This window comes from Rosa chinensis, chromosome 7, assembly GCF_002994745.2.
Source record: "Rosa chinensis cultivar Old Blush chromosome 7, RchiOBHm-V2, whole genome shotgun sequence".
NCBI classification, from domain to species: Eukaryota; Viridiplantae; Streptophyta; class Magnoliopsida; order Rosales; family Rosaceae; genus Rosa; species Rosa chinensis.
This window is the reverse complement of record NC_037094.1, coordinates 28663931-28676597: the sequence shown is the minus strand read 5'-3', so window position 1 is coordinate 28676597 and position 12667 is coordinate 28663931. Positions and strand designations below refer to the sequence as shown.

The window sequence follows — 12667 nt, the reverse complement described above, 5'->3', positions numbered from 1 at the left end:
GGTGACAATCTTCACCGTTGGTATGAGCAATGCTCGCTTCAACTCGCAGATCGAGTCGGCGTGTTTTTTTTTTCTCAAGTCTTTTGGGCCCGAAAGCCTAGAAAACTGGCCCCAATAAAAGGAATCCGCCCTGATTCGGTCTCAAAAATGGAAGCATATCATTTAAGTCGGGCCCGAAAATTTCCTCGGTGTGAGTTCGGGCTTTCTAAATTCTACACCGGGCCCGGCCCCGGCCCCGTGACCGACCAATTGGTATTCGGCTGGAGCTCGCTAATCCTTCCAAATGTGCATGTGTTTGACGGTCTGGCATTTAGCAGCTGAACTCACCGTTCCATTTAGAAGCTTCTCCCAATCACAACCACCCACTTGTACATTTCCGAGTCCCAATCCAACGTGCGGCCACCAGCTTCCGTTCCGTAGCTTCCACCAGAAAAGACAACCGCACCGAATCCATCACACCTAGCGCACCTTCTCTTTTCTGTTACACCCGAAAAACAAAAACCTTTCCTTTTCTTCGCCTCCCGACTCTTTTTCTTTTTCTCTCTCTCTACCCCTAATCATCGCCTCGTGCTTAGCGACCTTTCTGTGCCCTAATTCTTTATTCCCAATTCCAGATCCCTGTGCCCGAACCCCAGACTTTCCTATCATCTTTCTCGAAACTCTCGCCGGAATTGTTCTCGGGGGAAGTAGCAGTGTTTGGGTTTGGGAGGGGGCCGAGATGAGCTTTCAGGATTTCCGGGATCTGGAAGCGGGCCGCGGTCCGGTTCAGTCCAGGCGAGAACCGACCCAAGCCTTGGCCTCCGGCATTTTCCAGATCACCACCGCCGTCTCCACGTTTCAGAGGCTCGTCAACACCATCGGTACCCCCAAAGACACGCCCGAGCTCCGCGAGAAGCTGTGAGTTCATTTCTTGATTCTCAATTTTGATCCAATTGTTTAATTCTTGAGAATTTCGGTTTGAATTGGTTTTTCGGGTATTGTTTGTATCGTAATAAGCTGAGTTTAAATGTGTAGATGAATGAGAATTGTGAATTTGAGGAGTTGATAATGAGTAATTGGATAGATTAGGAGCTGTTTGGCTAGCATTGTGGACTAGTGTATCATCTTATAATTTCGAACTTGAAGCAAGTGTCAGGGAAATAGAGCTTAATTGTTCCAAGAAGAGATTCATTTTAGGATTGCAAACAGTGTTGTGGTTAGTTAGGGTCTCCATACTAGTGTCTGGTGCCAATTTCAAAATTTTAGCTTGTTCCGTCTTTTTTTCCCGCCGCGTATTGGTAGGCACTCCTCCTCCTCCTCCTCTCTCTCTCTCTCTCTTTTTCCCACCCCATCGCTCCTTCCATCTCTCTTTTGTGAATGATTTTGCCCAATTTTACTTGCATGATAAATTCTATCATCTAATGTTTTTTTTTTTTTTCCTTCTTCTTTTTCTGTTGGACTTTTACTGATTTTCAGGCACAAGACAAGACTACATATTGGGCAATTAGTAAAGGATACTTCAGAAAAACTTAAGCTAGCGAGTGAAAGAGATCATCATTCTGATGTTGATGTAAGTCCCCCCCCCCCCCCCTCTCCCTCTATATGTGTGTGTGTAATTTAAATATGTATAGTTCATTCTCTCCATATATTACACATGCACAAAAGTTCACTCACATGTCTATTACTTTTCGATATCAATGCCCCTGTTTTTATGCAATAAAATATAGAATGTTTTTGGCCCTTCATATAGATACCTAAAACTAGCAATTTCAGGGTCAGCCACCTCCTGTTGGATTTACTTATGTTTATCGTGATTCAGCATCGTCAATACTCAATGCCAGAAGTTTTACAACTGGTGAACTAACAGTCCTTGACCTCATGTAGGGGTTTGGATACTCTTCAATGGTTCACTTTAATCTTTACTGCACCTCCACTGTACACCTCATGTTGTCGGATTGATCATTTCCAAATACATGTTCAAACATTGGTCATTCAAACAAGTTTTTCAGGAGTCATGGGGGTTATTCCCAATGAAACTTTGTGTTTGTGAGGTTGAATAGAAATAACATTGAGATAAATGGTTATGAAATGACAACTAACTTAAAATTTCCCTTTTTCAAAAGATCGGATTTTTCCCACTTAGGGAATTTCCTGAATTAGCCTTCAAACTTGAATGGTTGATTCTGTTGAAATGGTGGATAGTTCCTTTCCACTGTGGCTTGACCTTAGAAGAACTCAAATATTTTATTTGGTCTTTTCTATCTAGTTATATTTTATTTTTCTTCTGCTCTTTAGGGTGTTTGCTGATCTTGAATGTCTTCAATTAAATTGCAGGGAAGACAGAAGGTTGCAGATGCTAAGCTTGCAAAAGATTTTCAAGTGGTACTGAGAGATTTTCAGAAAGCTCAACGACTTTCAGCTGAGAGGGAAACGGCATATGCTCCTTTTGTTCCCCAGGCTGTTCTTCCATCAAGGTAGGTGACAGTGCCTTGAGGATGTTTAGTCAATTTATGTGATATCTGCTAGAAGTTTTTTTTTTTTTTTTTGTGATCCCTTGTTCGCAATGAACCTAGTGATTTCAGTCCCTCAGTTTTAAGTCGAATTATTTTATGCTTTATGCAGCTACACTGCTAGTGAGATAGATGTAACCTCAGATAAGAATTCAGAACAGCGTGCTCTCCTTGTGGAATCGAGAAGGTGAGTTTTATTTTGTGAAGTGTGTTATTTTTTTCTCTCTTCAGTTTGCTAGAGCTAGCTGTACTCACTCCAGCATGCTTTTGCAAGATCAATGCATGTTTCTTCTTGTGAGTTATATATCTTACTAATCAGAGAAAGATAATAGTTTTAAATTTATTAGTTGTTAACTAAGAAGCACCGATATGGGTACGAGTATCTGGATACGATACGGTCGGATCCGTGGATACGGCAAATCTTAAATGTAATTGGATACGGGTACGAGAAGGATCCGTCAAATATATATATATATATATATATAATTAGAAACAAAAAATTATGAAACATAAACAACAGTTTTTGAAGCTTTTCACAAATTTCCACAACGGTGCTTTATCATCTATGATCTCATTTTCAGTATCAGCAGCTCCACTATTAGTATCGGCATTAACAGACCCGACACTAGAACTAATAGGAGGTGTTCCTCCATCACTCATGGTTCCTGAAAAATACACAATTTATCACAATTCACAAATTAGCATAATGCAGGGAATTGTAAATGTTGCAATCTTATTTACTTAAATGCTATGGCATTTAGAGGCAGCAAGTAACATGTTTTTTTGGGTGAGGTTTTAGTGTTTTACTGACCATTGCAACTATCATTTTGTACTTATCCTCTTCCTAACATGTTAGTGGCAAGTTGGCAACAATGAATGAATCAGCAGCATTGAAAAGTCTAAATTAATTGAATGTATATAGGCCAGGGGTTCCAGTATAAAAGCCAAAACTAGTGTAGAGCCCATGCTTTTGTTTACTTTCCCGATTAAATGAATCACTCTCCTTGGCAAATTACTAGAAGCTTGAAAAGGGTCCGCCTATCAGTCATCAGAGTTCTCAAGTCCTTAACTGGGGATACAACCTTTATATTTCTGCTATCATCAAACCCATGAAACCCATATCCTTATCCTTCTATCAAACCCTGAAACCACCTTCTATCATCAAACCCAGAAACCATCAGAAACCAGACCACAATTGAAAGCATCAGTACAACAATTGAAAGCATCAGAAACCACCTTCTACCATCAGAGAAGCTAGCAATCAAGTTCATATGGGTAAGAACTAAGAAGAAGAGAAGAGAACATACCCGAAGCGTGTCAAACTGAAGCTCCAAGCTCCCAGCGGATCGAAGAAGAGGAGAAGTTTGATTGATCTTAGCTGCAACTTGCGAAGAGGAGGAGAAGAGAAGAGCGAGACCGAAGTGGCGCTGAGAGTAGGTTTCGATCTTCCAACGTCTTTTGTATATTTTTTTTAATGGTACAAAGTCAACATTACCCCCGCGTGTCCAATTTATTTACATAATTACGTATCTGTATAGGATACGCACGTATCCAGACCGTATCCAAATTAGGAGTTGCGTATCCAGTCGTATCCGACCGTATCGTACCCGTTTCACGGCTCGATACGGGATACGAGGCCAAAATGGCGTATCCGTGCTTTGTAGCTTGTTAATATGTTTTTTAAGTATTGGATTTTCATTTTGCATGTTATTCGGGTCATCACTGGAAAAACTTAGGAAATAACTTGAAATCAAAAATTGAAGGGAACTAGGAAAACATTGCTTTTCAAGAAGATTCATTATGGAGATAGAACACACTGGAAGACCATTATAGGTTTGGTAGGATTCCTTTTTGAGGAGAGAGGTATAAGGTTGAACTAGCTGGTGCAAGTTGACTGTAATTATTGATATTCGTTAGGAAGTTGGTGCTACAGAGAAGGGGTTTCAGATAGAGTTTAGAAAGGTTCTTGGGTTAGAGGTGTGGGATACTTTTTCTTGGAGAAGTGAGGTATAAGGTTGGACTAGAGGATTAACTTTAGTTTTGGTTTGATCATTGGTGTGCTGATAAAATCCATGGCCATATTTCTGCCCTCTTTACATTCACGATGGCTAGAGTGCTTGCCTTGAAAATTATTTGTCCTGGCAAGAAGAGGACGCGGTTTTGTAATCTTGTTAGAAATCTCATTATCTGGATTTGGTGTGTGTTTGTTTATGTTTATGTTTTATTTTATTTTTTGGATGTTTTATAGTCCCTGATGAGGTTTTATATGTCTAGTTGTTACGGAGAGGAAGGTGTGATTCTTGGCTTCTTTAGCATGAATGGTGCTTGTACTTGCAAAAGTGTGGTTCATCTATTATTTAATTAACCAATAAGACTCCTTTTCTTTTTAAGAGAACAGAAGAGTCTCCTATCAATTATGGAGTCTATAAGTTTTAATATACCATCCCTATGAGTCTTTGGATCTTTTATTTGTGTATGATACAAAGTTTAAAACTCTTAAATCAAGCTTTAGGGTATGTGGTGCCAAGTATATATCTTCATTGGTGTGTGCTTAGAACTACTATCAACATGTAGGGTTTGTTCTGAGACATGTATGGTTTCTGCATATGCTTACTTATATATGGTTTGCACTGCAGACAGGAGGTCTTGCTATTAGACAATGAAATTGCCTTTAACGAGGCTATCATCGAGGAAAGAGAACAAGGAATACAAGAGATCCAGCAGCAAATTGGGGAAGTGAATGAGATTTTTAAAGATCTGGCTATATTGGTTCATGAACAAGGGACAATGATCGGTAACTTATCATGTCCTTTCTTCAAGGCACTATTATTTATCTGGCTAGTGTTTTCTTATGTTGATTGTATCTGCTTGTAGAGGATATCGACTCTAATGTTGAGAGTGCTCACGCTGCAACTGCCCAGGCAAAGTCCCACCTTGCGAAGGCCTCAAAGACGCAGAGATCAAACTCATCTCTGGTAATCTACTGCATTTCACAATCATTTCTCTTAAATTTGACAGGCTATCATTTTTTATTTTATTCTATTTTCATTTTTTATTTTTGTTGAAGCTTTCTTTTGGTTTTTGCAGACTTGCTTGCTGTTGGTAATATTTGGAATCGTGCTTCTCATTGTGATAATAGTACTTGCAGCTTAATCAGAAGATTATCCGCATTTGATCAGAGTCAACTCACAATCTGCCCATCCGTTTTGCTAATGTATCTGATGGGTTGTTTTCTGGGATCATCATGCCTGACTTGAGTTTGCGCTTCTTGATCCAGTTTAGTATATAGCTGTCTGTTACAATATCTGGTTGTTTAGTGGGGGGTTGTTTTTGCTGTAGGTTGATGGTTGGGGCTTCTGATGGGTATTCTATGTCTGTTACGTAATGGTCAAAAGTATATGTTAATAAAATTCATAATTCTTTGGTTTTCATGTTATGCTATGTTATGGTTTTGGCTCTATCCTTTTTCCATTCATATAATTCCCTCAGTCTGTAATAATTAAAGTTGTTTAATGATTGTTTTTTGGAATGAGATATGGTTGTTAGGAGTTATTGATCTCACAAGATAGCAATAGATCAAGAACACAAGACCAATCTGAGAGAATGAGCCAGTTTATTTGAGATGCAATATGGCTATATCTTACAAGATAAAACAGAAATTCAAATGCAGCCCACGTTATCAGCTGGAAACGTGGTAACTTATTCAAAGCTGTAACAACATCCTAAAGACTAGGACACTTATTAACAGAATAACAAACTCTAAGCCATAACATTCCCTCCCTTAAACTAGACTGCCTAAGCAACTAGTTTACTGCAGGTGCCTTACACGCTCCCAACTGATCTCTCAACTTTTGAAATGACTCCAGTTTTAGTGGTTTAGTTAACACATCAGCCACCTGCTCTTGTGTTCCACAATACTTCAAATGCACGACTCCTTCCCTAGCCAGCTCTCGTAGGAAGTGAAAACGCACATCTATGTGTTTGCTTCTACCATGCATCACAGGGTTCTTGGATAACTTGATTGCTGAGCTATTGTCATAGAAAATGGTAGTGCTTTCGCTGCCTTCATAGCCAAGTTTCTTCAGAATTCTCTTCATCCACACGGCCTGACATGAACACGCTGTAGCAGCTACGAATTCAGCCTCTGTTGTACTAAGAGTAACAATTGGCTGCTTTCGTGACGACCAAGCAACTGCTCCAGAGCTCAGAATGAAAGCATAACCCGACGTGCTCTTTCTATCCTCCAAACAACCCGCATAATCACTGTCAGTGAAGCCAACTAACTCCTTATTCCCTCCCTTCCTATAAAGAATCCCAAAGCCAGCTGTTCCTTGTAGATAATGCAAAATCCTCTTGGCTGCCAGGAGATGAAGTTCTGTTGGCTTTGACATATACCTACTAATCAGACTAACTGCAAACATTATGTCCGGTCTTGTGGCTGTTAGATACATCATGCCTCCCACCAATTGCTTATAAAAAGTGCTATCAACCTCCACTCCATTCTCATCTTTAAAGATCTTAAACCCCGAAATGATGGGATTCTGAACTTCATTGCTGCTCTCCATCCCAAACCTTTTCAAAACCTCCATTGCATACTTCCTCTGGCTTATAAAGATCCCTTCACCAAACTGCATCACTTCAATACCGAGGAAATACCTCATTTTTCCCAAATCTGACATATCGAATTCCTTCATCATCGAACCTTTGAACTCACTGATCATAGCCTTATCATCTCCAGTGTAAATCAAATCATCAACATACAAGCTTATAATCAAATGTTTACCTTGCTCGTTGGTTTTGATGAAAAGTGTTTGCTCACTATCACATCTTTCGAAGCCTTCTTTCAGGAAATATGACTCAATCTGGCTGAACCAAGCCCTAGGTGCTTGCTTGAGTCCATACAGCGCCTTGTTGAGCTTATAAACCTTGTGAGCTTCATTCTTCACTTCATACCCCCTCGGTTGTTCAACAAAGACATCCTCAGTCAACTCTCCATGGAGGAATGCTGACTTAACGTCAAGTTGGTAAATGTTCCAACCTCTTTGTGCAGCGAAGGCAAGAATCATTCGAATCGTATCCATTCGAGCAACTGGTGCAAACACTTCCTCATAGTCAACTCCATATTCTTCTGCATAACCCTTCGCAACTAAGCGAGCTTTGTACTTCTCAACCTCTCCAAGCTCATTCAGCTTCGTTTTGTATACCCATTTGAGCCCAATTCTTTTAGCTCCTCTTGGTAACTTTGTTAGAAACCACGTTTGATTCTTCTCAATGGATCTCATCTCTGAGTCCATGGCTTGCCTCCATTTATCAACCTTCACTGCTTCCTCATAACATATTGGATCTGCACTAGTAAAGAGAGCTATGTTGACATTAATACCTTCATTAGAAAGGCCGAGACCTTCACCAGTTTCGTAGTCCCTCATCCATACCGGAACTCTTCGATTCCTACCTTCTTCTGAACTAGAGGATTCTGGATAACCTTCCACACTTATAGGACTTGGCAGAACTTCATCACTTTCTTCATTGTCATCTGCATCTTCTCTTTTAGACTCACTTGAAACATTTTGCTCCTCCTCGTCTCCCCATTCCAAGTCTAGTAGAATTTGGTCTTCGTAGCTTTTATCCCATTCCCACTTCTTGTCCTCCTCAAATACAACATCACGGCTGATCACAACTTTCTTTGAGACCAGATCATAAAGCCTATACCCTTTTGATTCCTCACTTACTCCCAATAGAACACAGCTATAACTCTTGTCTTCAAGTTTTGTCCTCCGAGCTTCAGGAATATGAACATGTGCAACACTTCCAAAAATCCTGAAATGTTCTACAGATGGTTTAACTCCACTCCAAGCTTCCTCCGGAGTCACATCTTTCATTGATAGTGTGGGGCACCTATTCAACACATAGAAGGTCCAATTCACAGCCTCAGGCCAGAAGGTCTTCGGAATACCTTTCTCAGATAATAAGCATCTCACCCTGTTCATCACCGTTCGGTTTTTCCTCTCTGCAACACCGTTCTGTTGCGGTGTATAGGCAGTGGTTAATTGCCTCTTTATTCCATTCCTCTTGCAATATTCATTGAATTCACTTGAAGTGAATTCCCCACCACGATCTGTCCTCAAACACTTAATGGCCAAACCAGTCTCTTTCTCCACATAATTCTTAAAAAACTTGAAAGAAGCAAATGCATATGATTTTTCAACTAGGAAATTCACCCATGCTTTTCTACTGAAATCATCTATAAAGCAAATCAGATACCTTTTATGACTGTTGGAGATCAGAGAAATCGGTCCACATAAATCTGCATGAACAAGTTCCAACTTCTGGGATGCTCTCCATGTGCTCCTTTTGGGAATAGAGTCTCGGTGTTGCTTACCCTTCAAGCAATCAGTACATACAGCGCTGGATTCAGAGAACTTAGGCAAACCTCTCACCATTTCTTTGAGCTGCAGAGTCTTGAGGCCTTTATAACTTAGATGACCATATCTACGATGCCATAGATGAGCTAGGTCTTGTGTGGTTGCTTGAAGGCACACTTCCTTCTTTGTTTGCATCTTAGTGAATTGAGTGTTGGATAGTAGAACGAACATTCTATTTGCAGTCATGTCAGTTTGGATGATCATACCTCTTGATGGATGATAAATTCTGCATTTGTTTGACTGAGTTAGAATGGCTAGCCCTCTTTCCTGCAGCTGACCTATACTGAGAAGATGATTCTTCAGTTCCGGCACATAAAACACTCTAGTTACTATGTGATTGAGACCATCGAGAGACAATCTCACAGTACCCTTTCCAACTACACTCATCTTCATATTGTTTCCTAGCTTGACCATCTGCTTGAACCCTTCATCCAGCTCACAAAACAATGATCGATCGCCACACATATGGTTACTACAACCTGAGTCAAGAAACCATACGTCATTTCGACTTGCTCCATGCATCTCTACGTAAGCCATGAGAAGCATTTCTTCTGTATCATCCAACGCTGCATAATTGGCCTGTTTATCCCACTTTGGAGTGTCCAAGTTGATGACATTTGAAACACTCGACGATGGCTTTGTTGTAGGATTGACGACCCCCTCCTCTGCCTCTTCCTCCTCTGAACACAGCTCTCCCACGTCCTCTTCCACTATATCTCTCTTCGTGTGTTACTTTGAGTGCCTGCTCTTCTCCACGACTCTTATGAAACTTCTGTTCATGCACAATGAGTGAACTTTGCAGTTCATCAATTGTGAGTGAATCAATATCCTTAGATTCTTCGATCGAGACAACTATATAGTTAAATTTCTCGGTCAAAGTCCTAAGGATCTTCTCCACAATGGTAACTTCCCTCATTTGCTCACCATTACTCCTCATCTTGTCAGCAATAGCCATAACACGAGCAAAATAATCAGTGATAATCTCACCTACTTTCATCTCCAGAATCTCGAAATCTCTTCTCAACGCTTGTAGAGCCGAACGCTTCACCCTAGCATTTCCCTTGAACTTTTTCTTCATAGAATCTCATATCTGCTTCGAGGTGCGTTTCTCCAGAATTTGCTCAAGAATTGTCCTGTCAATCGCCTGGAACAGGTAATTCTCCACTTTGAGGTCTTTAGCCCTCAACTCCTCCAATTTCTTTTGCTGCGTCTCACTCAACGCTGCTCCTGCTTGTGATTCTTCATAACTAGTCTCAACTAGACTCCAATAACCTTTAGATCTCAAAAGGTTTTCCATAATCATGCTCCAATGGTCGTAATGACCATCAAAGCGTGGTATGGCAGGTTGCAGGAGATTCTTCTCTTCACTCATTCTTCTCTTGTTTGTGAGTCACTCGAAAGACTGCAACTTTCTTTTCTCAGGCCCCAGTGGGGGCTCTGATACCAGATTGTTAGGAGTTATTGATCTCACAAGATAGCAATAGATCAAGAACACAAGACCAATCTGAGAGAATGACCTAGTTTATTTGAGATGCAATATGGCTATATAATAGCCTTACAAGATAAAACAGAAATTCAAATGCAGCCCACGTTATCAGTTGGAAACGTGGTAACTAAACTAGGAAGAATTCAAAGCTGTAACAACATCCTAAAGACTAGGACATTTATTAACAGAATAACAAACTCTAAGCCATAACAATGGTGTCCTCTTTGGGATGGGCACAATAGCCCCTCCTGTCAACTCCACGCATGACTGCGTAAGATGGATCTATTGGAACTAGGGCTGGGCGTTTAAACCTGGAAAACCGGCCCGAGAATGGCTCGTTTGGATTGGAATTTGGAAAAAATTGATGTGTTTTAGACTTTAGTTAAAAACTGGACCGGGTTTACTTTGAACTGGTTTGGTTCCGATCCTTCAATCTGCGAAAAAATTAAAAAAAACAAAGGGAAAAAAAGAAGAGGAGAACTAAATGGATGTTCTTTGACATGTGTCACTGACTTATTGGCTCAAGGGTTGTATATGTTTCACCATAGGTGATTCCTCACCTCAATATAAATAACATCATTTTAAATAAATTGGATATTTTTAAATGTATCCAGCAAATTTTTAAATGTATTCAGAAAAAAGAGAGAAGGAAAGACGGGAAAAAAGAAAATTAACTGGGTCATTTCATCCCTATTCAGTCGCCCGGTTTCTTCTTTGTTAGCCATGCAATAGGAAAAAAGAGAAGGAAAGACGAAAAGGAAAAAAAAAAATTCTTCATTAGAAGCTTTGCAGCTCCAATACCATATAACTTCTTTCTAAATTATCTTCGTCTCTCTGAACTTGCTTTGCAGCTCCAGTACCATATAATTTCTTTCTATATTTCGTTTTTCCTCTCTTCTCTCGTTACTCTTCCTTCAATCATCATGCCTCTCGGAAAGCCTCATTATCATTTTCTCCAATAGGCAACTGAAGAGAAGTTCACTAGTCATGGTCTATGGCTGCAAAACACTTTTCTCAGCCCTTCTTTGTGTTGTATATTTTTTGCCTGTTGATCATGGTTTTCAGCAGCTGGCATATAGTAGGTACCAAAAATTCTGTCCCAAAACAAAAAGAGTGGCTGACAGAAGTTGTACTTGGCATGTGGACAACTTCTACAGGGAAGGTGGTGAGGATAATTAGAGTCGGCCTAATTAAACTCTATATGGTTCATATGGATGAGCCATATAATCTTGTAACAACCAAAGAATTCCAATGCAGACAACAAATGCACTAATTGGGACGGTGAAATAATAGTGTCCGTTGGTTTGTGACTGAAATTAATAAGTCCATTAATTATCTTTTGGGACAAGTCCACATAATTAACCTAATTCTATTAGATTTTAGAATTTGCTTTATGCACATATAAATATATACTTTTGTCACCAATTAAGGTGTGAGAGAGAAAAGAAAAAACCGTAGCTTAGGGCTCTATAAAAAAATTACCTTTTGATTTGTTGCTTTTGTTCTTGTGAGAGACAATATATATTCGAGATAGTGGTTATTCTATTTGATCTTTCTCTTTCCGTCAGTGTATTCGAGTGTAATTGAGATTTTGGGTTTAATTGTTAAACACTTTGTAATCTCCTCACCATTTCCGCCCGTGGATGTAACCCTTTATTTTGTGGTGAATACGTAAATCCTTCGTCTTCTACATTTTTCTATTAATTTATTTTTTTCATATATCTTATACTTCATACTTGTTTGACGCTTCCACACAACAATGATCAACCGAGACTTCAACCAATTCGCTATCACTTTGGCACAAACTTTGCAAGCAACAAATATAGAGGGCGACAGGGGCGTAGCTGTGACGTAGAAAATGCATTCATGAAAGTTAGGACTATATGTTACGGACATTTTCTACACTCATATGCTAAGAGAGGCCAAAGGCGACATAATATCCCACTGACGAGTAACACGTGATTTGCATAAAACATAAGGTAGTTCATGCATGGGCCGCATAGCTTGAAGAGGTAGCCTAGGGTAGGTATTTTATATATTGTTTTACACAAGAGGATGATCCTAGAATATTATGACTTTGGAAATTGTCTATTCGCTACTGTATTGCTTCCTTGGTGTTGAAAGCTCATACATCCTTAGCATAAGTATTGATCTGTATACCTATTCCGATCCTAATGATGTATACATGCTTTGTAACTTTCTAAGCGTATGTGCATGTCTAATGATCTTGATCGATCAGATCCTATGCATCAACTCATTCTTTTTTGGTA

General features: G+C 39.8%; 1 protein-coding gene across 1 annotated transcript; it reads left to right on the top strand.

Annotated features, from left to right (window-relative positions):
- The first annotated feature begins 401 nt into the window (after positions 1-401).
- Positions 402-5947, top strand: LOC112179818 (syntaxin-22). Its single transcript, XM_024318298.2, has 7 exons — positions 402-897; positions 1456-1549; positions 2314-2453; positions 2602-2676; positions 5126-5283; positions 5364-5464; positions 5577-5947. Exons 1-7 carry the CDS (start codon positions 719-721, stop codon positions 5640-5642), a joined length of 813 nt encoding a protein of 270 aa, XP_024174066.1. The 5' UTR covers positions 402-718; the 3' UTR covers positions 5643-5947.
- Positions 5948-12667: the final 6720 nt, after the last annotated feature.

Coding starts and splice junctions, on each gene's coding strand:
- LOC112179818 (XM_024318298.2), top strand. CDS start 719: ATGAGCTTTCAGGATTTCCGGGATCTGGAAGCGGGCCGCGGTCCGGTT. Junction 898..1,455: donor CCCGAGCTCCGCGAGAAGCT/GTGAGTTCATTT, acceptor ACTGATTTTCAG/GCACAAGACAAGACTACATA. Junction 5,284..5,363: donor TGAACAAGGGACAATGATCG/GTAACTTATCAT, acceptor ATCTGCTTGTAG/AGGATATCGACTCTAATGTT.